Below are 27,134 nucleotides of genomic sequence, written 5' to 3' on the forward strand. Positions count from 1 at the left end.
AAGGGCTTTAGTCTGTGGAATGCATGCAAAGACCCTCTGCTGTTTGACTGAGCTCAGCTGATCAGGGTGGGTGGAGGTAGAGCAGCACCCTTTAAGCTAAACTAAACAACTCATTTTAATTCCTTGTCTGACCACAAAAGATTCACTCACTCAAAGTGACTGAAAGCTTCAAATCAACATCTGGACCTAAAGTGACTCTGTGCAGCTAATTCAGCTGGAGACAAAAATCAATGGAAAATGTGAGGAATGCAAAAACGATATGTTCAACTTCAGTGGCGAGGTGCTGCTGTGAGGTTCACAGCGTGCAAAAAATGTGAGAGACACAGACAGAGTTTGACATTACTCTGCGTCTGGCTCTCAGTGGCCCCTCGGCAGGGTTTCGTCTGGATGTGAGCCAGGCTGTTTCATAATAGCAGCAGGCCGAGCTGAAGAGAGCGGGAGCAGAGGAGGAGGGAACAAGGCGTCCGTGCTCCCTCCTCTGCAAACCACACCCTGGCCTTTAAAGGCATAACTAAACTCTGAGCTCACAGCTCCATTCGGCCTGAGCTCAGCGCTGTGGGGTAAACTCACTACAAACACTGTCAGACTTTCCTTTACAACTCCTCACAAAGACTGGATGGAGTAGTTAGAGGGCGAGACGTGCCAGGACCTGTGGCTGTGTGATGTAACCTGCTGCTTGGCTGAGTTACAATGGAGTATGTGTGGTTAGCCACAATTTACTCTGCTGAGATTAACAACAACTGTTTGAATTATTGGTGTCAAACATTCTTCAAACTTTACAGCTCATTCTTCAAAATCTCACCAACACAGGGTGGTACAAGGAGAGAAACTTCAAGCATGAAGACACAGAGCCTCTCTGAATTCACGTAACCATTTCAAAAATGTCAGGAATGAATTTTTTCACCTGCATGGTCGCCTGCAGCCTATAATCGAGCTCCACAAGATAAACATCAACACTACAACACTGCACTACCTCAGGAAACAAAGGACACGCTAATTACACACATACCGTGTCTTTCCACAGCCCTTGACTTTTTACTACATACACACGCACGCACGTGGTGACAGTCTGTGCACAAATTCCTCTTCCACAGTAAAGTATTTCCTCAATGAAGAGGCCATGCCCAATAAGATAACAGTACCAGCTGCTCCAAACCTTAAAGCTACACTGAGTACATTTTGTACAAAAGTGCACTCCTCTATCAGTATCACAGTCTTAAGCTAAATATGAAAAGAATCTCATCGCTCTAACATCAGACACTGTTTGTTTAGCTGTATCATTTCCACATACGCACCATAAACAACAAGCTCAATATCAGAACTTCAGAGGATAGTTCTTATAGAGGTTCACACAACAAACACCAGATATTCAATGAGTAGGGCTATTATTTAGGCTGTCATCTACTACTGTAAACTGATAATGAGACATGGTGCATCAGGGTCCAGTAACTTAGCAGCCCTGCTAAACAATTTCCTGAGGAAACACTGTAATGAGCATATGAACAGACAGAGAAAAGGTGCAGGAGTGGTCAGGAAACTTTTAGGTACACCTTGATACTTCTTTTTGCTGTAAAACTGGGTCATTGTAACAGCTTACTGGCAGATATTTTCCTTGTTTATTGCAATCAGCCTATAACTAATAGGGCTGCGGACCAGTTTTAGGGTATACCATGATACTAAAACTGATGATTATCATACCATGTACATTTGCTTATCTACAATACTGAGAAAAAGTAACTTTTTACACACACTTTTATTTAAAGAATGGTCTCAAATTTTAATCATAGCAATAAAACGTTTTTTTTTCCAGCCAAAAATATCCCCTCTGTTTTCAGTCCTTAAAGGATCATTTTGACTGATAATAATAACTCCGTATTACATTACATTATTGTTAATACGATGAAACTGCAATATTTTCTGAGACGGTTATTATACCATGAAAATCTCATGCTGTTGCAACCCTAGTTTATGGATACTTTGTTGAAAGCAGATCAAAGCACCACTGAGTTTCCAGAAGGTTGGGACACTCACACGACACAGATTTTTGAAAGAATAGTTAAAATCCAACATTGTATTTGTTGACCATGCGACTCCAACTAGAAACAAAACTTTGACATTAGAAGACATATCCAGAGGCCTGTACTACGAATGCAACCTACTCCAGAGCAAGGTAACTTCAGAGTATCCGATCACAACCTCTCAACGTCCCGACAAATGATCAATCACATCACTGGGGGGAATCTAAAAAAATCCTTACATGGATAAAAGCCCCAAGTGAAAGGTTAAAATATATATAGGTCAGTACAATCATTTTATCGTTGCAAGCTTTCTGTTTCCACTCCAATTTTAAGAGAGCTTCTAACAAACAAAGAGATCATTTACAACAATAAACACATGATGATGATTTTTAGCTGAATTTTATTGTATTATGTTTATTTTATCCACGCAGTATTAAACTGAGATTGTGTCTTATTTTCAGTCAGTGCATCTCAGAGGACACACAGGTCCAGACACAGGACACACCTGTGTGATGAACTGAATTAAAAATAATGTGTTTTATTCTAGAAATAATCCATATACTTTAAACTGGCTCCTGTTATTATAAATACAACATTTTTGTCAGAAAGATCTCATCAGTCACTAACTAGGCGTCTTTTCCACCCTTTACAGAAACAGACTGGTATCACTTTATTGTGTTTTATGTGACATATTCAGGCAAGTTTCTTCATCATCCAGCTCCATCAAAAAATACTCACTCTATACTTAATATATATTCTATGCTACCTACACGTGTTGATAGCCTTGGCTTATTTTTAATCTTCTCTGTTGTTAGATAACAGGCTTTAATTATCATTTCACTCTGATGGATATGACTTCTTGATGTCCCATTATGAGAACATTCTTGTGGTTAATTACTATCATCGTTTCATCTCCTATAATATAATGTGTTTTCTTCAAGGATCTGATAATGTCACTTCTAATTAACAGCTCCACCTCTTTCACATGAGCTCCTGACTGTATGGGAAACGCCTGAGTTGATTGAACTAGTTGATAATCAGCTTCCAGATACTGGTTATCCAGACGGCCAATGTTAGGATTAGTGCAGCCAGATAACCAAAAGATATCCTTGGTATGTTACCAAGTACACTACAGGCCTCTGATCACACCGTGTTAAAGTGATGTAAACCAACAGTAAACCTGGGTGGAGCTTCTGTTTAATCACCTTCAGGGTCAGTGCACCAACTCCCCGCATTCCTCCTCTTCACCTTTCACTTACCCCCCGTCATATCACATACTTATCAATACAGCGACTTAACCCTCTCTTATGAAACCACACACATATATCACTGCCTGACCAACTGGTGAGACTCATCTGGCCCCTTTCCCCATCAGCATACATTCATCTGAAAACTCACGAAAGATTGATTATCTTCACTGTCCACACCTCTCAGCACACAAAGAGCCACAGCTGCCCCCTTAACAAACAAGTCAGGTGACCTTTACCTGACTGCGTGGGCTCAGAAGACATTCACAACTGAAATGAGTTCAGAGGAGACAGTATTGCAAACCCTCTCAGGTGAAGAGAATATGCAACACCTGCACACATAGTCGTTTTTTTTTTTTCCAATTCAATGAAATGAGAAACATGCAGACCGTCACCTCCCACATGTCGTTTCTCGGTCACCTTTGTTTTGCTCAAAACCTTTCATTCAGTTGTGACTGCCCCCCCAGACAAGTTCAGACCAAACACACGCTGCTCCACACCTGTTAAGAGTCACAATCCAAATCAACTCTGGGCGTTTCTCACACACACACACAGAACAAGTAATACACATTTTACACAATTACTACAATGTAACGTTGAACAGGAATTCACAGTGCAAGCCAAGAAGCTCAAAAGTTGCAACAACGGATAAATGAAAGAATACAAAAACAAGTCAAAATAAAACAAAATGAAAAATATGAAATGCATTAAATAAACACACAATAAATAAATGGTTGGAATAACAGCTAATGAAAAAATACGGGGAAAAAAAGTACTTTTTTTTAAAAGAATCTAAATGAAAATTCCCACCTCTGGGTTGTATTCCTCCACCAACCAGTCAAACAACGGAGTTTACAAGTCTGTCAAGACTCATGTAGCCATAACAGCTGACAATGCCTCGAATATAAATGTTGCTGCAAAGAAGCTACAAATACTAAAATGTGGATGCTTTACACAAATATTCAGCCCAGCAGCACGGAAGATCTTTACAATTCACACAGTTTCAAACTGGGCACCCAAGATTAGTCTCACCAATTCAGTATCTGACCTGTCTGACATTTGATCACCAATTTCTTATCAGTTCATCCTCATGTACAGGTGGGTGTTTGTGCCTAATTTGAGGAAATTCCCTCAAGACCTTCTTGTGATATTGCACATGAGAACAGGATAGGAGGATGTAAAGATGGACAAACAATCGAAACACATAATGTATCCAGTCATGCTGGTGTAGAGGCTTAAATAACTAAAAATGAAACGCCAAAAGTAAAAATGACCAAAAATTATAAGTCTTAGATTTCTACAAATCCTTAGGAAATGGTGAAGATGAAACTACTCTAGTGTGTAAAAAAGTGCACATGTTTATGTTCACTTTTTGTCCAGCTGCCTCCCTCTGTTCTCAACTGACAGTTTTAATAATCATTTAAGTCATTTAAAATAGACAGAAGTAAGTCAGCAAGCAAAAATATAATTTCTTGTGTATTTCCTATGTGAAATTATGAGGACATTTTTTTCATCTGTTTTTGGCTGTCAGTCAAACAAACACAGGCCCACATGGAAGCTATGCCCACAGAATTCTGATGATTTCTCTGCTGATTTTCTTTCTGTCTTTCTACCTTTACTTATTTAAAAATAAAAAAAAAAAATTCTACAGACGTCGGGCGACAATTTAATGAAATAAACAGAATACACAAGTGGTAAAGAAAATAACAAATGCTGGCCCAGTGGATTCTGATTACATATCAAGATGATAAGAGGAAAAAGCAGATATTCCCCCCCCACGCAAATTTTTTTTCCCCAGAATTCCCCCCCCCCCCCCCACAGGATTACCGTTGAACACTGTACAAAATAATCTGCAGATTCTGTTTGGGTCTAAAAATCAATAGCACAAAATAAGCAAATAAAGCAATTTAATAGGCTTTTTGACCACTTACCATAATGTATAAAAAGGTTTATAGTCTATGGGGCAAAATATTTAATAATAAATGACGTTAGAAAATAATTTCTGTACCGTGCTGGGAATGGTTCACTTTAGTGTCCAAACAATTTATTACTTAAACTAAAGAGCCAAAATCCTCAATATTTCATCACCATGATGATCCACTGTTGCTTCTTGAATTTTTTAAAGAAGCAAAAATAACTCAAATAAACAAAAATTGTTATCAACTGCCATCGTAATGTTTCCTCCACAGTATAATCGTATTCTTCTGAAAGTCAACAGACATTAAGGCTCATGCTTCAGAGGAAATCTCCTGTTTGAAGGCTCTGAAGTATGCAGCCAGTGGCTGGAGGGAGATTATCATTATTAAAACAACAGAGGAATGCTGAGAAACTGAGACCGTACGCCCCCAATGCAAAAACTTGGAAGTTGAGACCGAAGCACTTCTACAAAAGAAACGTAATCCATTCAAACACAACAAATACCTATTAGCTTCCTTATCTATGCTGTAACAGTTTCTGGGTGTGATTTCATTTCATGTAACAACAGATAGAGCCATGTGTCCCCTCAAAATGCTCTCAGAATACACACTGATGAAATTAACATGTTAAAGAGACAATGATCAAGAGACCAAGGGAGACAAACCCCTCCTAGCACTGGGTTCACACTTCACACACAGCAAATGCTAACAATCTTTCAATCAGTGCAGAAATCTAAGGTGTCTGCAGTTTGTTGGTGCTAACAGTGAAGGCACAACACCCCCCCACTAACCCGCAAGTGAAAGCTGAAACGTGTGAATCTGGTTTGTGGGGCTGAGGTGATCAGGGTTTGGCCACAGATTCATTCATAGGATTTTTATTTAAAGGACCAGTGTGTAAGATTTAGGGGGATATACTAGCAGAAATAGAATACAATAAAATGAGTATGTTTTCTATATATTATAATGACCTACATATAAGAATTGTTGTGTTCTTCTTACCTTGGAATGAGTTGTTTATATCTACATAGAGAGCAGGTTTTCGTTTATGGAGAACACATATTGTATCACCACATTTCTACAGTAGCCCAGAACTGACAAACCAAACACTGGCTCCAAATAGTGTCATTTGGGTTTTTGTGTCAGCCATAAAGAAAAGCCCAACTGCAACGAGCTCCGCCAGAGTTACACTGGTTTGTAACGTGAAACTATTTTATTCAGTGTTTCTGTTGGTTTAAATTACCAGTGTGTTTATTGTGGGTAATTTGGCTCACAGTAAAAACCTCCTGAACATCTGCATTATCAGAAAAAAGGTGAGCACACATTAACTTATGGAGAGAAAAGGGGTGTTTGGTGAGTGTAGTTTGGCAGAAAGAAAATAGTTCCTACATGAGACTGCTCAGAACAAAGTCTGTGGATTATCCTGAGTAACACGGTCATGATTTCTGGACAGAGACATTGCTGTTGAGTTTTTCAAATTTGTTTTTTTTTTGCTGCTTTGAGCACCACAAGCTGAGTGCCATCTAGATCCATTATATTAGAGAGAAAGCAGACATCTCTACCGCCAATATGTCCAACACTCAGCAACTCACACCAAAGCTATCTCGACTAATAAACACCACTACAGGTAAGAGAGACAATTTGGATTTGGGAGTGAACTGTCCCTTTAATGATAATAGAATGCTCCCCCTTGAAAATTACTGACAGCCCAATTTCAAAATAATGTCTTTGAGAATAAAATGAATGGTGGAAAGTGAAAGCACATGCTTCTATCCTTGGCTGTGGCACAGAAAGCAACACGAGGACTTTTTTAGGGTGGGGACCCTAGGCAAAAAAAAAACATATGGATGAAGGGAGTCTGTGGTCGGAGCAGATGTTTGTGTATACTGATAAGAATAGTTGGTTCATTCATTGATTAGTTCAGATTTATAGCATGATGGTAAAGAAGTTTAAAGCATGTGCCAACTTCCGATGGGCATTTGTTATTTTTTGGACATGACTACAGCAGAGACGAGTTAGCAAAAAGTTGATGAATGAGTAGCTGTAGCCGTGATATGGTGTGTCTTTATATTTGGATACATGAAAGTGTAAAATACAGACGGATTACATGGAAAACTAATTTTGATTTAAGTTAGCGAAACTTGCACCACCGTACTTTCTGCTGCTATGTGACTTCGGCTCCTACAATTTTAATACCGTTAATTCAGACCGGATAAACAAACTCACCCTGCCAGAGGAGCGACTTCTGCTGGAGACGACGGGCGGCGGCAGCTCCTCGTCGCTGGAGAAGGCGTCCAGAGTCGTGGCCGTGACATGTTTCTTGTTGTGAACGGTCAGGTTCTGGAGATAAAGCTGCACATACACATCCTTGTTCGGGTTACCGCTCGGGAGCTCCACGTTGTGAGCCAGCAGCTCGCTCTTCAGCTTGTCCTTGGTGAGCACAGACGGGTCGTCCAGGTACTCCGGCATGTCGGCGTGCGGGTGGCGGGGCAGAGTTACCGTCGCCTGGGTCAGTTAGCTAGCTAACACCGAGGGGAAAAGTGGCAGAAACGGAAAGAAGGCTTGGACTGCGCGGAGCGGCTGACCAGCGCCTCTTACTGGAGTTAATTCACAAAGCAAATATCAGCTAAGAAGCTGAGCAGCATGAGTCAAAGGAACAAGGAGGTACGTAAAAAGAAAATATGGCTTATTGTCGTTGCTCTCGTTTCCTCCTCCACAGGAAAATGGAGAAATGAAAGCGGCTAGTGTCCACTGGCTGCGACTGCTCTGGATGAACTCTGCACCGGGCTGCTGCTACTCATGGGGGGACGACCCGGGCCGGAAGTGACTGCCGGTAGAAACGGGCTCCTATTGGTCAGAAGCTGCTAGAAAGACCTTCCTCATTGGTGGAACAAACGTGCAACTATTGAAAATGAACCGCACGTCATATGGTGGGAATTAAAAGCCATTTTTACAGGATTTTATAGAGTGTATACTTCTAGGGGTATTAATAGTTAAACTATATGTTTTATTATAAATTATTGGTGATAGTTACTATAATAATAATAATGATGATGCTGTAGAATGATGGAAGTACCATGATGCTATTTATAAATATGATTTTGATCTTTAATAAGAAATGCTCTGCTCAATAAATACAACTAAATAATGAGATATCTTTAAATCTCTGTAGAAGACATTTGTTTTCTGTTTCACTAACTAGAGCTAGGTCCTGTGTGTCGTTGTATTGTATGTTGTATGTTATGGTGATGGGATTTTTTTTGTGAGTATGCAGTATTGTGTCAGGATGAACAGCTGCTCCTTTGGCTACAGCTACTTGGGATCATAATAAATAAAATTAAATTTATCAGCACAAGACAGTATGGCATTATCATTCTAACTTTGTTTTTCCCTTTAGGCTAGTTTTGCGTATTGTGTAAGTGAATGAAAGCTTTTGTTTGCATTTATTTGCAATATAAGATAACCTTGTGACCTTATTAATCCTCACTTGGCACAGATGAAGCCAAAGAAAAGAATAAGACACTAAACACAGTTTGCTCCTTGTGCATTACTTACAAATAAAACAGCAATGCGTTTGTTTATTTCATCACTGGACACAAATGAAGACACAAACCAAAATGGAAAAAAAGACCAGTGACATTTCTTCCCTTTCCGCCTTGTCACAAAACAATATTTTCTTTCATTTTGACACCAAACTTTTTTATACTTAAACAGTACAACAGCAGAAGAAATTAAAACGCCTTAACTTTAGCACAAACTGTGCAACTAGCGATAGTATTCCCGTAACGATGAACTGAAAACAAAAGCATTGGTCCAGCTCATTGATGATCTTAATTTTGAAACCAAAACTGATCGTAGCATCATGTGATTTTAGGGGGGAAGTTAAAATAACTTAAGCAGACAGATGTAGGCTGATCAGAGAGAAAGCAGGCAGCAATGAGCTGATACTCACAGCTCTACTGCTTTACTCTGCAGCCCATACTGTCCATATGACTGCATGACATCAGTGTGTGTGTGTGTGTGCAAATGTGTGTGTATGTGCATGTCTGTGTAAGTGTGCACTGGGTTAGTCTGTGACAGACAGGGCAGTCATAATATTCACATCAGTCCCCTGATGGATGGAGATGCTCTGGACTCTGCTCCTTGCTGGGGCCAGATAGAACGCTGGAACACCCCTCCGCTCGTTTCCTTCTCTCTTCTCATCCTATTTCCAAACAGCGCTGCTTTCTCTTCAGGCTTTGATCTCAGGGGGCGCAGTGTACAGCTGCTCAGAGTTCTCTGCCCCCAGGTCCTCTGAAGAGTAATCAAAGACAGAAAAAGAGGGAGAATAAGAAGAAGCAAGATGGAAAAGGATGGAAAGAACAGAAAGTGTCACACACACAAAGCAGCCTGAAATAGCTGCTGATGGCAGGATTCCATCACAGTTTCCATGACATGTTTTAGGCAGAGGTTTCTGAGCCGACCTTTTAAAGCCTTACTGCTCACAATTTCTTCAGTTTTTTGGAACCAGAAAATCCAGAAGCATTAACATGTGGCAACAAACAAGGTTAAATGAAATAGCTTGAGAGATGTCAATTAAGCAGACGCATATACAGTGCTATATGGGTTTCTGTGTACATGTTCCACCACTCATGTAGTCAGCAGATGTAGGAGCATGGAGGTGCATACAGACTTCAGACATGAGCAGCTGGAAAAAATTACATCATGTGGGCCCTCTTGTGGGCACACAGAATAAGACTGGCTTTAAATAATGCACTGAGCTTACATGAGTTTATTCATAATGAGGAGTTCTACTCTACAAATTTATAACAGAGAGCCTGGAGACGTGGAGATTGAAAGACTCTGGTATTAAGCAAGCTGGGAGATTCCAACGAATGCCGTCCTTACCAAATGACTTTCCCAGCAATTTCACTACCTCCTTATACACAGACTGTTCAAGGTAGGAATATCCCTCCATAATTCTGCTTCGCCTTTCTTTACAAAACTACTACTATCAAAAAATGGACAGAAGGAAAGTTGGGTCGCCTTCAAGCCAGCAGCAGAAGTAGTAACAGCACCAAATCAACATCTGTGTAATACGGACAGCCTGCAGGATGGGAGCATGGTTGGAATGGTTGGGACATTTTGATGACATGTTGTGTGTGATCAACTGTTGGAGATTTAAAAAACAGCTAGTAGCTGACTCAAAGACGAAGAACAGCGGCTAAAAATGTCTGCAAATTGGGGAGTCAATGAGGTCCAGGAGCTCCTTACCTTCTGAGCAAAGAACAAGATCAGCAGCCATGCAACAGCGACGGTAAATGACTGCTTTTGCTATTGTTTAGAAAGCGCTGCCCGACGTCACTGTTATATGTCACACTCAGGCCTGGAATTTCGTCATTTTAGGGGCAAGGCCACTTGGCCTTTCGTGTTGTCAATTTTTTGAGGGCACAAAGGCCAAAGCCAGGGCAGCAAGGCCATGAAATAAAACAATGAATTTAAGGACTAAGGATGTATGACTATCTGTGAAATGAATAAATAAAACAAGCTCAAGTAATAATAATGAGTATAATAAGTAATAATGTGATTTATTTAATAGCACTAATAAACCCAATGTGTTTTAAATATAGAACAACCAGATTCATGTATTTATAAGCGAACAATATTAAATATTAGGCCTAAATATTTTTTGAGTGTACATGATAAACTAATTAATTCACTGAACAAGACTGACTTACAATTATTTTTGATGTGTTGTTAGATAGCTAACAAACAAACAAACTACAGCAGGGCTATTCAATTAGGCTACTATTTCAACTGGGCCACATTTCAAAACCAGATCATGTCGATGTGTCACATTTTTAGCAGCGAGCAACTGATCCACTTTTTTTGCATACATATATATACACACAGGCATGGCCCTCCTCAACATGATGCAGAAACAGACTAAAAGAGAGCTATCAATGCACAGAAGCATAATAAGTGGCATTAACAGTATCTAACAACACACACTATCTCTCTACCAGCATCTCCATCTCTCCTCTCCTCCACACACACACATGCACACACCTCACCTCCTGATGCTTTCCTTATAGGTCAGTTACACAGGATATAGTTTTATACAGTCCATGGCAGCAACAGTCATGTTTACAACAACAAAGTCACTATTCAAAACCCAATAATATCTGACTGGAATATAAATATTCCTCCTGACATCACAATACTGAGTGACGAAAGTCACGTTATCTCAGCATGAAGACAAACATCAGTATCAGTCATTCATCCTGCTCTCTGTCCCTCCTCTACTGAGAACACTCACTGTCTGCAGGTCGGCTGCCTCAGGTACATGTTCAGATAAAGTGTTAGCCTACATACAGACAGCTTTCATTTTAGTTTGTCTTTAACACTTTGCTGTTAGCACCGCGTGCGCGATGTGCTTGTGTCGACCGCGATCATAAACCATAATAGCGGTGAATGAGAGACTGTGGACAGAGCAGATTGAAATATTCTACATGCTGATCACATGTATTGATAAAGTATTGGCTTGGCTGGCAGAGGTTTTATCGCACTTACTCACAGTAACAAGTGTAGCGTAGTTAACTAGAGTAATCTTGAAGTTATATTCCCTTCATCTGCACCGCGGCCTCTCTGCTGTTGAGTTTTTGTGTCTGTGTGTGTGCGCGCGCTGTGAGGGGTGACATGCAGAGAGCAGGAGAGAGGCTGCAGAATGATGATACATGAAACCGAGACTTTAAAAAGTAACGCTGATAATAGCGGCGCTTACTATTATTACGGTGTTGATTAAACTTGCCTTGGGTTGTTTAATACCGGGTCTCGGTACCGATCCCGGGCGTTTGATGAAGTCTCCTGGTTGGCCAGTGATAGATTGGTGTCAAACTGTCGTTACAGCCCGTCTGAGCGGTTCATGCCAGGCTGGAATCAAACCCCCCACTGGTGATGTACGCATCATCTCATTTGATGTTGCCCAATGACTCCAGAATGTCATCGCATTATTTTTTTCTCAATAGACACAGGTGTCAAAGCCGTGTTGACAGGAAAGAGGCAGAGGAGAAAACCGCAAAATCACCTGGGACAGTGCAGGCGGGGCATCAAGGCCACGGGCAGATATTTTTTTCAAGGGCACAGGGCCAAGGCCCTTGTGGCCCTCGTGAAATTCTTGCCCTGGTCACACTAGAGGCTAATGCTGTTGTGTTACACATTACGCCTCATTTACATCCAAAATTATTCTGCCGTTGTTAAGTTTTGTATAAAATAGCAAAGCCAGCATAATGAAGGGTCTTCATTGTAGCCTTATCGCCTGATCTCTGTGTAAAAAATGGCTACTGTCCCAGACAATGTTATGTTACAATATTGGAATATATGTTGGAATAAAATCACGAGTTTTACCTCAGTTGGTGCACACTCCTGTGATCTTGATCAATTTGTGAAAGGTGGTCATAAAACTCAGTACAAGCTGTCCTAAGTCAGTCTATTACTAGTCTTGACATTCCGACAAAAATGTAAGGCACTGTTTATATGTCATATTTCTTGAAGGGAGTTTGGCTTAATATTTTCCACCAGGACCAGAATGGGAAATAATGTCAAAATAACGTCTCACAATCTTGCAAATAGTGAGCCGGCAAGATCCCCAGTCTTTGCAAAATCTTACAGTGTGTGACTAAACACTCAGATTGTCTTTAGATGTCAGAGGATGTCAGACTTTAGTCTTTTACAAGTAATTTCAAAGTCTTCTAGTGTATAGTAGGCATAAAATGCTATTATGGGAAATAATGAAAAAATAGGATGTAGCAAGTCAGGGTATCTTTGCTGGTTCAATTTGGGCCTTTCTTTTGCAGTCTCGTTGGTAACAAAGCATGGATGAGGAGAGACTCACTGAGTCTCATTCAGCTAAATGACCCATAATCCCATCATTATAAAGACAATGGCCAAAAAGACATTGCCTGGTGGCTCACAGCTCTGGAAATTGGCTCTTCAGGTGAGAAATCAACTTTAATTAGTGGCTCCCCACACATGTAGATCTTTCGGTAAAAGCAGTAATAACTTTGTGTGGTTGTCTGTTATCTAGTTGCAGCGTGACAAGTCCAGTGTGTGCTTGGGGGGGGGGGGGCCGCACCCATCACATGACGCGCTGCACCGCGGCACTGCCGGTGTGTTTTCAGCTTAAGTCAAGTCTCCCAACTTCATGAAGAAAAATACTAATTCTCTTGAGTACAACTGTAGTATCTCCTTGTCACCATGACAGACTGAGATCCTAACATCTTGTGAGAAACATCTGGCTTTGTATTTCCAGAGAAGAGGATGTCAGAGGACAACCGTTGTGTTTTTGAAGCCACCATTTTGTGGCAATTACAGGATCTACATTTACTGCCACTTTCACCCTGGCTTCAGCATTTAGCATTTGAGGAAGCTGTTTGCTAAAAAGTAAAGATGTTGTGCTCAGTGTCATACTGCTTGTCATAGATCAGACTGTATAAAGTGCTCAAACATGGAGAGTTACCAGGGAGGACACACTTCCACAGGCCGTAGGTCTTCCCCACAGCCGTCTGCCACAGTCGCAGCGTGCCGTCCTCAGAGCCACTGGCGTACAGCTCACCGTCCGGACTGAAGCGAACACAGTGCACTGGACCGAAGTGACCCTTATAGGACTCTGCAGACAGGAGGGACAGACACAGCATTAGATGGAAGCAGTAAACACGTGACTCTTTCTGGAAACTGCTTTATAGTTAGGTATGTGTTTTCCTTAGTTTTATATATTTTGTGTTTTATCCCTTAAACAAACTTTATGTTTTTGCATGATCAGTCTAAAATGTAACATGTAGGATTTTTAAGTTTTGGTAAATTATGTACTGAATAAGTCTGTTTTTTAAATAAATGACAATAAACTACATTCAACCTTACACACAGGAGTCATTACCTCAGCTTACAGTCTAACAGGAGTAGTACGCCTCTAAAACAATTCAGAGAAAATCTGATCTCTGCTGCTCACCCAGCTCTTCCTTGGTGCTGTAGTCAAACTTGTAGAGCTTGAAGTCCTCTCCACCGGCAACAAAGAAGTCCTTCTCTGGGTGGAGGGAGGCTGAGTTGATGGGAGCTGGGGCTTCTACGGTCTTGATCAGGTCCAGGCTGGAATACATATAAAAAAATCATTCTAATGTTATACTGACTTCTCACTGTGGAGAAGCTACATGTCTTGATTAGAAAATGATTCTCCACTGTATAAATAATCTATTTTAGGCTTTAATTACAGCCTACTGTGTGCTGCAACACTGACTTATGTCATTGGTCAAATAGTTAGTTATATAAAACAAAACTGGCAGTTATGCAAAGAAACTTCTCAAGTCTGAAATCATATCTTACTCCGTTTCAGATGACATTTAGGATTTTTGTTCTTCAAGAAACATTTTTTTTTTTAAAATCTGAATTGAAAAACAAAACAAACAAAAGACAAACAAAGCCTACCTTATCTTAGGATAGCAATTTAGCTATTACAAAACTGTCCCTAATGAGATTTTCGATGGAATGATAACCTTCTCAGAAAATATTGCTGTTTCAATAGTATTACAGAATTTATATTATTATCAATGTGAATGATCCTTAAAGGAATGAAAATGGAAGGGTTACTGTTGAAACTTCACACCATTTTGTTAATGAAGTATGTGTAAAAATTCTCCCCTTGGAAAATAACATAATATTGCGAAAATTAGGCCTATCCTGACCCAAAAAGATGCAGAAAAATTGGTCCACGCTTTTGTTACCTCTGGGCTGGATTACTGTAACTCCCTATTATCAGGTAGCTCTAGTAAGTCCTTAAAAACTCTTCAGCTAATTCAGAATGCAGCAGCATGTGTACTAACAGGAACTAAGAAACGAGATCATATTTCTCCTGTTTTAGCTTCTCTGCACTGGCTCCCTGTAAAATCCAGAATTGAATTTAAAATCCTACTGTTAACTTATAAAGCTCTAAATGGTCAAGCTCCGTCATATCTTAGAGAACATATTATCCCACCAGAACTCTGCACTCGGAGAATGCAGGGTTACTCGTGGTCCCTAAAGTCTCACTTCTTACCTGTGGAATCATCTTCCTGTTACGGTCCGGGAGGCAGACACCGTCTCCACATTTAAGACTAGACTTAAGACTTTCCTCTTTGATAAAGCTTATAGTTAGGGCTGGCTCAGGCTTGCCTTGTACCAGCCCCTAGTTAGGCTGACTTAGGCCTAGTCTGCCGGAGGACCCCCTATAATACACTGGGCACCTTCTCTCTCTCTTTCCTTCATGTCCTGTTACTGCATGTCACTAACTCGGCTTCTTCTCCGGAGCCTTTGTGCTCCACTGTCTCTCAGATTAACTCATATCACAGCGATGCCTGGATGGTGTGACGTGTGTGGTTGTGCTGTTGCTGTGGTCCTGCCAGATGCCTCCTGCTGCTTCTGTTATCATTACTTCATACTTCTACTGTTATTATACACATATGATTATTGTCATATATGTATACTATCAGATATTAATATTTACTTTCAACATTATTGCTTTCATTAATGTTGTTGTAAGCTATTACCGTTACTGTCTGTCCTGTCTCTCTCTCTGTCTCTCTTTCTGTCTCATTGTGTCATACAGATTACTGTTAATTTATTATGCTGATCTGTTCTGTACGACATCTATTGCACGTCTGTCCGTCCTGGAAGAGGGATCCCTCCTCAGTTGCTCTTCCTGAGGTTTCTACCGTTTTTTTCCCCGTTAAAGGTTTTTTTGGGGAATTTTTCCCTTATTCGCTGCGAGGGTCCTAAGGACAGAGGGATGTCGTATGCTGTAAAGCCCTGTGAGGCAATCTGTGATTTGTAATATTGGACTTATAAATAAAATTGATTGATTGATTGATTGATTGATTACAATGTTAGTGAGTGTTAGCAGGGAAAGGGGTCTATGTGGTCTTTGTGTTCTGGAATAAGGGGGTAAAAAAAAGAAAAAGAAAAGTTGGGCACTCTGCTGTGTTGATAAACATTCTGTCTCCAGCAGTGGAGAGCAGCCTCTCTGTTACAGCGTGAGTATGATTGAAACCCATCATTATCCAAAACACTGTATGAGAGCAGGGCTTGTGTGGTGGTTGGCTGGTATTCACTTGATACTTCAACCCGTCTTGCAAAGCAAATTATTACATTCTTACATCCAAAATGTCTCCAACACTTGCTTTCTCTTAAGATGAACTACAAAATAACTCAGGTGTATGTGCACTGAACTGTCCAGGTGCTCACACGGTTCAGCTGAGCATATTTTTTCCAGTAAATATTCTGGAAGAATGGCGATCCTTATACGAATCATTTATTCTCCCAAGCCGTATTTCCATGTAGTGGTAATGTTTATTTAAACATAGCTGGTCATTAAGAACAACTGTGGTCACTTTCAGTAGCCCAGACACTACCCATGTAAAATCTGCGTTCTGTTCATTCAGCCACACTTGGCTAAACTCACATTACCTGGCTGTAATAGTTGTTTGCTGACTGAAAAGTTCTTGTGAATGTTCTTATAAATCACAAAAATATATTATGCACAGAATCCCATTTGACATGTCAAATTTAATTCTATTCCCATCAGTGTGGACATGTTGTTTGTCTCTGAGATGTGTATGGTGAGAGTAAAGCGTACCTTAGAGCGTTGTAAAAAGCAATTGTCTTTCCATATGTGATCACAAGAATCTCTCCATCAGCCACGTACTCCATGCTGCTCACTGATGTGTCGAATGACAGCGTCTTCACCTCCTCCATGGAGCTCCTGTCCCACAGCCTGGACACACACAGACACACACAAAAATATAGGCTTTAACATTAAAAAGGTCTGTGGTAAGTTTGCTGGCAGAGAAGTGACTTGTCAGACAGATGACTGTCTCTGTGGCAGCAGAGTATAGACACTGTCATGATGATGAGTTGAGGTTTGAAGATGTGGGCACTGACGCTCAAACAAAGGTTGGAGCCTATACCAGCTGACACTGGGTGAGAAGTGGGGTACACCCTGGACAGGTCACCAGACTATCATGGGGCTAACACACAGAGACAGACAACACCTATGGCGAGTCACCAATTAACCTGAGTGTCTTTGGACTGTGGGAGGAGGCCGTGGCACACACCACACGAGGGGCTCCCCAACCCTGGGTTTGAACACCCCACCCTGGGCTTAGAACCAGGAACCCTAATGCTCTGAGGCGACAACGCTAACCACTGCACCACTGTGCTGCCTGTTATTGGAAAATATATATGAATCTTATTCATCTACCTTCAGTAACAGTACTAAAACAGATTGCACAAACTGAAGTGTACACTGTCTATAGCTCTACCACTATTATATAATTAGATAACTCAAAACGTCATTGTAAACCGCTCCTGCTCCAGCTTCTAGACCCTGGTCAAGATGTTGATGCTCACTTCAGGGTTAACCCACTCTAATTAACCTACCATTAATTGGGAGACAAGACACAGAAACTTTCCTTAGTCTTGAGGAGCTGCAGCATTAATTTATGGACAAACAGAAACCTGCACTGTACATTTAATAACACTTGACAACTTTATAGCCAATTTGCTCTCTGCTCAGATCACCAACACCTGTCTACTCTGAGCGCATCCACTTTCATGCTCGGTCACACAATCACTACACACATATTACGCCACTCTAACAACACCGTAATATGTTACTATGGGTTGTACTTAAATGCAGCCACTTGTCATTTTCACACAGCAGTACTATGGGCATCCAAGTTTGTGCGTGGCATTTTGCAAGGGTCTGGTAGATTATGTAGCATTAAAACAAGGTGTCTACAGGTATCAGAAACTTAAATCTAATGCTTTTGAAGACCTTTTCAAGATATTTTTTTTTACCAAAATTAAGACTGATATGTTAAGTACATGGTATGTATGAAGTACCATGCAGAGGTAGGTTTTATGCAGGAATATGGTTATTAGAGTGAGTTAGTTTGATCTAATTTTGCCAACAGGTATAAAGTATAAAGTAAACAGACAGTATTAGACTCAGCCATAGCTTTAAAGATTTGGAACTTCAGAAATGCCAACTTTCATGCAGAAGAGCTCGACTTATTTTGACAAAAAAAATTGAACAATGTATAAATGAAATTAGGTAAAATGTTTGTGGCAATTAAGACCTCAGACATTCACTATTTAATGATGTTTAAGGCCTAATAATAATAAACCTCAATTTAAGACATTTTAAGGACCTTCAGACACCATGTAAAAAAAATCCCAGCTTTTGCAGTCTGAACATTTCTTTTACATCAGCATACAAAGGTTTGAATTTGATGAATCATTCAGCCCATATGAGAAGCTACTTCACTGACCGTATGGTTTTGTCATCGGCAGCAGAGAGGATCAGCTTGTCGTTGTTACACCACAAGGCTTTTTTTATGGCTGAGGTGTGACCTGCAATCTCCTGAGGGGCTAGAGGACACAGAAAGGCAATCATCAGCAACTTTAGAAGATAGAAAATTAAACACAAATGTCAGGGTTCGACTGGCATAACTTTGCATCTTTTAAATGAGATCTGGCTCCTGTAGGGGGCAGGGTTCGAGGACAGAGGTACGAGATATTCTCAGTGTGATAACTGTCAGAAAATATTACAGAGCAGTGTTGCACCAACCAGAGCAAAATTAACAGCAAATGATGAAGACCTCCAAAAGTGAGGCATGTGTGCTTACCTGCTTCAGGGTTGCTGAGATCATAGATGCGCAGCAGCTTGTCATTTCCTCCAGTCAGCAGGTAGTTGCTGTCCTGAGAGGAGAGGCAGAGCATAATAAGAAGTGATACACCACAATCATACAGGATATGTTCAAAAATTATCAGATTGATTAACATATTATCTTGTGTGATGTTACACTGACCTGAGTAAAGGTGACAGTCTTGACGATGTGTTTGTGTGCCAGTGTGAGGACTTCGTCTCCACTCACTGCATCCCACACCTTTCTGAAAAGCACAGAGGACATCTTTTCATTGATAACAGTTCATGGAGCTTCAGTATTAATATTGCAGATAATGGTTTTGAAAGCAGGGCTGGTTCAGTGATTTAAAAACACAACTAAAGAAGATACCGATAAATAAAACAGAGATAGGAGGGTATCGGGTTATCCATGTCAGGATTTTACAGAAAAGATCACTCCACTTTCCCAAGGAGCTGATTTGTCACTACAAGGGCTGTTTAAGTGTTTTGATGCTCTTAAGTTATTCTCCTCCAGAGCATCTGTACAGCACAGGTTACCATGGTGATACACTCTAATTAACAGTGAACCAACTGTGATGCTAAAAAGTCAAACCCAAGAAGAGTTGGCTAACCCACTAATCTAGCTCTGTGATACGGCCCCCTGGAGACTCAGGACACATGCTTCCTTTTGTAAAACTCAGATTTATTGCTTTGCTGCAATCTGCAGTATTATTGGGGCGGCAGTAGCTCAGTCCATAGGGACTTGGGTTGGGAACCAGAGGGTCGCCTGTTCAAGTCCCCGTCCGGACCATAAAATGTGGAGCGTGGACTGGTAGCTGGAGAGGTGCCAGTTCACCTCCTGGGCACTGCTGAGATGCCCCTGAGCAAGGCATCGAACCCCCCAACTGCTCTGAGCGCCTGTCATGGGCAGTCCACTCTGACATCTCTCCACTTAGTGCATGTATAGGTCCAATTTGTGCATGTGTGTGTTCAGACCTGTGTGTAATTGACAACAGAGTGTAAAATTGAATTTCCCCTTGGGGATTAATAAAGTATATACAATTAAATTAAAATTAATATTAATTGATCAAATACACTTGTGTATAATCTGCATGACTAGAAGGACCACAGCATCATCAAATATCCTTCAAACTACAGTTTCTGGAGGGGTTTGGGTAGACAGATTGTTGACCACTTCACATTTAAACCAAGGCTTTAGAGTAACTCTTATCCTTACAGTTCAAAAAATCTCTCATTACATGAATGGATAAACAGTAAGAGAGAGATGTTTCAGAGATGACAAGATTATTTTAGACATCTTGTTCCCTGACACACAGCTACGCAGGTGTCTGTAGGCCCCATACTGAACAGGACTCCCTACTCACGCTGTGAAGTCAGCTGCGGCGGTGGCTGCCTTGGTGGCGTCTGTGTTCAGAGTGGCTCCCCAGACAGCGCCTTTGTGACCCAGAAACGTTCCTATCCAGTCCCCTGTGTCTCCCTGGCGCAACATGGGCTTGCCATCTGACAAAAGGAAAGAAGGGGGGGATACAAAGATTAACTGTGCATCTTAAGATGATGTTCCAGCACATGACAGCTATGACAAACCTTGTAGTTACTGCAGTCAACAGGTGTCTGTTAACAAGCCACAGACTGGCTCACTTTGATACTGTAACATGTGATTTAGCACTGTAATGGTGACTTCAAGGAAGCCAAACACTTCTGAGAACAAATTTTTAATTAGGGGGTTAAGTAAGAGCGGAACAAACCTGTTAAGATATAGTTGGTGGGTCAGCAACAGGGACAGTTCACCCCAAAACCAAATACATATTTTTCCTCTACCCTGTAGTGCTATTTATGAGTCTAGACTGTTTTGGTGTGAGTTGTTGAGGGTTTGAGTTATCAGCCATAGAGATGTCTGCTCTCTCTCCAGTATAATGGAACTAGAAGGCACTCAGCTTGTGGTGCTCAAAGTGCCAACAAAAACAACAAAAAACATTTGAAACCCTCAATAACAATGTCTTTTTCCAGAAATGATTTGTCGAGGTTGGTTCGGCTTAGGCATGAGGAGTGAGACTGGTTAGGTTTTGGTAGAAAATCAGGGTAAGCTAATCAGAGGCGGAGTAAGGCAGGTCGAGCTTACCCTAGAAAACAAGGAATTCACATCATGTCAGACTGATAGCAGATGAATTCCAAAATATGGCATCATCAGCCCCTGACCAGTGGCGTCAAAATACAAAGCAAAGATCCCACAGCTTCAAATGACTTTGGATTACACGTTTTTTTTCTAACTTGGGCTTTCTGATTATATTATTTCATTAAGATGTTCGTCTTTTCAGTCATGTGACGGTAAACAAATGGGAAAACTTAAGTCAACTGATAGTGGGCACAACAGGAAAACTCTAGATGTAAAGAAGTGCCTATAAAATTGTTGAAAGTTTCCATGTTTTTTGCAGATTAAGATTTCGGGAAAAATAGTGGATGACCTTATTTGTTAACTTTCCGAAGATCGGAGAATTGTAATGATATGTATATTTTTGAAAAAGATACCTGTGTCTTTGGGTGGGGTGGTCATTCATTGTGGGTCATATGTCTCCTGAATGACTGGTCATTCTGGTTAATCAAACCACATTCACTCTCTCATATAGGTTAACACTGGGTCTGGGCTAGTGATGGCAGTGCGACACTGAAGCTTCGATACGTGCTTCAAACCCTGGACTACAAACCACTGCTTCAAAACTTGCTTTGGTGCGGAAAAAAATCACGTGACATATGACGTCCGAAGCAGCAACTGCTTCGTTGCCTGAATAAATCACCTGACTGGTTTGCAGTCCAATCAGGTGATTCACTGGCACCGCCTTGTCTCGATTCTGACCGCTGACAGGTTGTGACAGTTTTGAATTTGAGCGCCACAACACTGTTAAAACTGCTCGAAACAATGCACAATTTGTTGGTTGTCGTAGTTGGTGTGTTATTGCTGTTGAGTTGTTGGTATTGCGTTTGTTTGTATTGGATCATTATGGAGCCAGCCAGGAAGAGAGGTCGTTCTGACATGTGGGAACACTTCAATCTGATCGCTCCTGATAAGGTAGGTGTGCTTTATGTTTAATATGTAACGTAGGAAAAGTAAAGTTATAATTTACAACAGTAGCTGTCAGTACGGTACTACTATAGCTACTGTATGCTGTATCTAAAGTCTATATTAAGTAACTTAGCATCACAGTAAAATGATGTATATGATTAGTGTAGCCATTAGGCTATAGCTTTATAGACTCAAATTGCATTTTTATTTACAAATGGCTTTCTCTACAGGTCCGGTGCTTGGTGTGTTCAACTGAACTGAAGTATCATGGGAATACTTCCTCCATGATTAGGCACTTCACTGCCAAGCATGGAGCTACTAACCAGGGGAACACAACTCAAGGTAGGCTATATTATATTATTATTAATTAGACACACTAACACAATATGATATGACTGTATTCCATGACTCATAGGCCTGCTTCATTTAAATGCAATTTCACATAAATCCTTATTTTCTTTTATTCATTTTCTTTTTATTTCTTTATGTCTTTATTTATTTGTCTTAGTGGACCGGAAGCGAGAGCTAGATGAGGCTCTTGTCAATATGGTGGTGAAAGATTCGCAGCCTTTTTCCATTGTGGATGACTGTGGCTTCAAGGAGTTTGTGGCATTGCTTGATCCCACATACACTCTTCCATCCAGTCGGGCTCTAAAGAACATGGTGGTCCAGAGATATGAGGAGGAAAAGACCAAGGCCAAGGCTGTCATGCAAAAGGTAGAGGCTGTGAGCCTGACTGCTGATATGTGGACCTCCATTAATATGGATGCATATCTAGCAGTGACCAGCCATTATGTGGATGACTCTGAAGCTGGCCACAGTGCTTTTGGGAGTGCTACCTTTCCCTGAAGCTCACACAGCTGCTAACATCACTGCTGCAATGAGGTCTCTCATGGAGGAATGGGGCATTGAAGGCAAAGTGACCTCAATTGTGACCGATGCAGGAGCTAATATGGTTGCCTCTGTCAGAATTCTAAATCTGAGACATGCAATTTGCTTTGCGCATGCACTAAATTTAGTGGTGAAGAAGTCACTTCATGCAACTCCTGGCCTAGAAGACCTACGCACAAGGGCACGAAAAGTGGTGAGTTTCTTAAAAACCAGCACAACAGCAAAAGAGAAGCTCAGAGAAGTGCAGGAGCAGATGAATCGTCCAGTGAAGAAGCTGATTCAGGAGGTGGACACACGCTGGAACAGCACCTTCCTCATGCTGCAACGCCTTTTTGAAGAGAGACAGTCAGTGGGGGCAGCTCTTGAGACGCTGAGAACAGACGTGAGACCTCTGTCCTCTGAGGACTATGAAACAGCTACTGCATGCCTGCAATTGCTTGCCCCCTTTTACCAGGCAACAGTAGAACTGTCAGAAGAGAAGAGAGTGTCAGGGTCAAAGGTCATCCCAATGATAAAAATGTTGATGTTGTATTTGTATGACACAATGGGAAAAATAAGCCACAACACCGCTAAAACACTGGGAGAGAACATGGCGTCATTGATGCAAAGCAAGTTCGACACGACGGAGACCCAAACTGTACTGACCATGTCAACACTGCTGGATCCAAGATTCAAGACCTTTGGTTTCTACAACCAAGTACAGGCACAGGCAGCAGTGAGATGACTGACAGCAGAATGCTCACAAATAATAAGACACACACCACCTGACACACAAACAGAACAACAGCCCTCCACATCAGCTCAACCAGCACTAGCAAATGTTGGAAATCCATCATCCACAGGTAATGTTATAAATATGAAGAGATTTAATGCAGGGCAAAATAAGTACTGATGAATACTGTCATGTTTGTTCTTCAGATATTAACCTTTGGGAAATGCTGGACAGAGATGCTTCTGAAGCAAGGAGGGGAAGGAATGCTACAGCAGATGCTACAGTGGAGGTGCAGCGGTACATGACCGATCCACCACTGGAAAGATCAGAAGACCCACTGGCTTACTGGATGAACCATCAAAATGTGTACCCTCATCTGTTTCAGCTCGCAAAACAATTTTTATGCACACCAGCATCATCTGTTCCTTGTGAGTGAGTATTCTCCAAATGTGGAGAAGTTGTGAGCAAAAAAAGAAACCGGCTCAATCCAAATACTGTGGAAAAAATAAATAAATAATAATGTAATAATAATAACAATAAAAATCTTTGAGTGTTCCCTATCACACATAATCACCCCCTGCCATAGTTACACAAGCACATTTTCACCCCCTGCCATAGTTACAAAAGCACACCCAACCTCTGCCATATTTTCCCAGCACTCTCTCCTCAATAACACAATACACACATTCATCAGTCTTTATTTGTAAATGGAACATATTCAGTCTGGTGTGTGTGCGCATCAATTTTCAAAGCAGACATTTAAATCCAAGGGTGATCAAAGCAAAGATGCTTCAGAACCCAAGTAAAGTAGTTTCCCCAACACTGCTCATTGAGGGGTGTGTGTGTGTGTGTGTGTGTGTGTGTGTGTGTAATTAAACGCCTCCTGTCCACCAACTAGCCTGCCTAATTTGACTGCAGCCTTGCACTTCGCCAGGAGAGGTCACTGTAACTGAAGCTTCGAGTAATGAACCCTTTTTCGAAACAATTGGCTCAAGTGGTTCAGTGCTTCACAAAAGCTTCATTTGCCCATCACTAGTCTGGGCAGTACATCAATATTATGTCCATACCCTGATAAGCTACTAGATAAAATCTTGGATATCAAAAAAGTATGGGGGTACTTTTACTAATAAAAGTGTTTTCTTTTCCCGGTGTTAAAGGCTGCATTACAATAAAGAGATGTAATTTACTTTACTTACCAGACTGCTCTAGCTGCTCCAGTATTAGTCTTTACTCATTTGGTCATTGACTCCACATTACTGGTGGTTATTTGTGAAAATCTCATTGTGTAAATATTTTGTGAAAGCACCAACAGTCAACCCTACAATATCGCTGCAATATCAATATCAAGACATTTAGTCAAAAATATAGTGGTACTTGATTTCCTCCATTACAGCTGGGCAATACATCGGTATTATATCGGTAACATGTGAGACTAGTGCAGTTGCAGCAATATACCGGTTTCAAGGTATACCAAGATATGAAAGTTGACATTTAACATACTGTGTACATCTATGATATTGAATGTAAGGCAACTAGACGGAGAATCTCACCTTTATTTAACTTATTTTCAAATGGGAGACTTCTTAGCACTTAATTAGAAAATGGTTTCAATTATAATAAAAAATCGTTATCCAACCAAAAATAACCCTATCATCTTCATTCCTTTGAGTGATTTGGACTGATAATAATAATTTTGTAATACCGTGATACGTTGCCATGGCGATGGTTTCCGAGACAGTTATTGTACCTGAAAATCTCATACCATTAACACCCTAATAGATACTAAAAAATGTTTTAGATTCTGGATATCGTAATATCATAAAAATTGTCTTTTCATGATTTTAAAAGCTTCATTACAATAAATCGTGACATTTGAGTTTCTCCACGTCACTCAGCCCTACAAAGGCGTGACGTGTGACAGTGATTGATTTCTGACTGTATGCCCCATGATGGAGAGTGAAGTTGCCATCATGTTGTATTAAACTATGTCTTGGAACCATTTCCAGTGTCTGGCATTTAACGTTAGGACCTTTTCCGACCCCTTAAATAAAACTTATCTGAAGGCTGTCTGTTAGTCTCACCCTTGCAGGCGCTGATGAGGAAGTAGCCATAGGGAGTGATTCCACTGAAGGCCAGGTCCACCACAGGCCGGGTGTGACCGGAGCAGGTGAGCGGAGTCTGTCTCATCGCCATGGTCCTCCAGCCGGGCAGGAGACTGTTCGCACTGAGGGAGGAGACGGTTCAACGCTAGCGGGCAGCTAGCTAGCTAGCTAATGGGGTAGGCTAGCGGGCTAAGAGACTGACAAAATAAGTTAGCTAGCTAGTAACGTTACTTTGATGATTTATTTCCGTTGGCCAGCAGTTGGCCGCTGGTTGGGCTATAAAGAGTGAGAATTAGTCGGAAGGTTGGTCGAACTAAACGTGGGGTCTCCCTCCCAGCGAAGGAATAGCTGTCGTGCTAATAGCTACAACATTGCAACTATCTAGCAACGTGCAACGCGGCGCAACTACCGCCGAGATGATATAGCCGGTATTCCGTCAGCCACAACAAAGATAACACTTCCGGTGTTATATTTTTCACAATAAAAGTGTCTCATAGTCAAACGACTACTGTTCGACTGAAAAATCACAGTTAAATTATAAATGAATGAATGAATGAATAATTGAATAGGATAAAACAATAATAATAATAATAATACCACCGTTTTTTTTAAATTATTCATTCTTCATAATAAAATATTATTTAAGCTAGCTTCTTTCCACAATTTGTGGGTCTTTTCCCCCAGTTTCACCTGTTTTTATTTCAAAATATAGATTTTCAAAGTCTGTTTTTTTTCCCCAAAATGCTGTTACTATTTTATAACTTTAAATTACTGACTTTATCAGTCAAATAAGTCAAACAGGCCAGAGACAGTTATGCCTTTGGCTGTTGTTTTGGTATGAATCGCAACTAGCTCATATATTTTTATTGCCTATATTTTGTCTGATGTCGTTATTTTGTTATATAATGCAACGCATATTATCAGACATGTCTTAGCACTTTGCAGCTTGTTAGTGATATATATAGTGGATAGTGTACAGTATTTTTCTTTAGTTCTTTTCCCCAAAATTCCAGGTGTTGTACGTTTTTCACACAGTGATGTAATTTATCCTTATGATATGAGCTTTAACGGTAAAAATGTAAAGCGATATCAATTCACCTTTTTTTAAATTAAACTTTTCTTACTTTTACTTTGAAGGCGCGACAACATCTTCTTCTTGTGTTGCATGGTAGCATTCACGCGTCTCCGGCGTACTGCTGCCCCCTGCAGGAATCGAGCACCTGTTCTTCACATTCTGGTCAATCACACACATTAAGTGTTTATATTTTTGTCAGGCTAGGATTACACAGTAATCCTGTTCTAGAATATTGTTTTGAAGAATAAAATAAAATATTACAGTGAAATGCATTGTTCTGCATGGATATAAAGGTTTATAACCTACTACTGTATGTGATAGTAGATTAAGATATCATCAAGGACAAAAAGGTAATGTCTAACTAAACATTGGTAACAAACACACACCCATTAATACCAGTGTCC

General features: G+C 40.7%; 2 protein-coding genes across 4 annotated transcripts in view; both read right to left on the minus strand.

Moving 5' to 3' along the window:
* Positions 1-7,998, minus strand: part of tmpoa (thymopoietin a) — a 33,440-nt gene extending 25,442 nt beyond the window's left edge. Inside the window, exon 1 of one of the 2 annotated variants that reach the window (XM_033615383.2) lies at positions 7,405-7,998. In XM_033615383.2, the coding sequence (XP_033471274.1) occupies positions 7,405-7,647 (243 nt within the window). In that variant the 5' untranslated portion in view covers positions 7,648-7,998. The remainder of the gene's footprint in view (positions 1-7,404) is intronic. The other variant, XM_078165434.1, reaches the window with a different exon arrangement.
* Positions 7,999-8,710: 712 nt separating this feature from the next.
* Positions 8,711-26,114, minus strand: strap (serine/threonine kinase receptor associated protein). 2 transcript variants are annotated; one of them, XM_078165436.1, is made up of 9 exons: positions 25,635-26,114; positions 20,257-20,392; positions 19,056-19,137; positions 18,873-18,945; positions 18,516-18,615; positions 16,820-16,957; positions 14,165-14,301; positions 13,690-13,825; positions 8,711-9,471 (listed from the first exon to the last, which is right to left on the minus strand). In XM_078165436.1, exons 1-9 carry the CDS (start codon positions 25,744-25,746, stop codon positions 9,447-9,449), a joined length of 939 nt encoding a protein of 312 aa, XP_078021562.1. In that variant the 5' UTR covers positions 25,747-26,114; the 3' UTR covers positions 8,711-9,446. The 2 variants fall into 2 exon arrangements, with proteins under 2 accessions (XP_078021562.1, XP_078021561.1); XM_078165435.1 differs by having other exon boundaries at positions 13,676-13,825.
* Between the last annotated feature and the right edge of the window lie 1,020 nt (positions 26,115-27,134).

The sequence above is a fragment of the Epinephelus lanceolatus genome, chromosome 23, assembly GCF_041903045.1.
Source record: "Epinephelus lanceolatus isolate andai-2023 chromosome 23, ASM4190304v1, whole genome shotgun sequence".
In the NCBI taxonomy this organism is placed as follows: Eukaryota; Metazoa; Chordata; class Actinopteri; order Perciformes; family Serranidae; genus Epinephelus; species Epinephelus lanceolatus.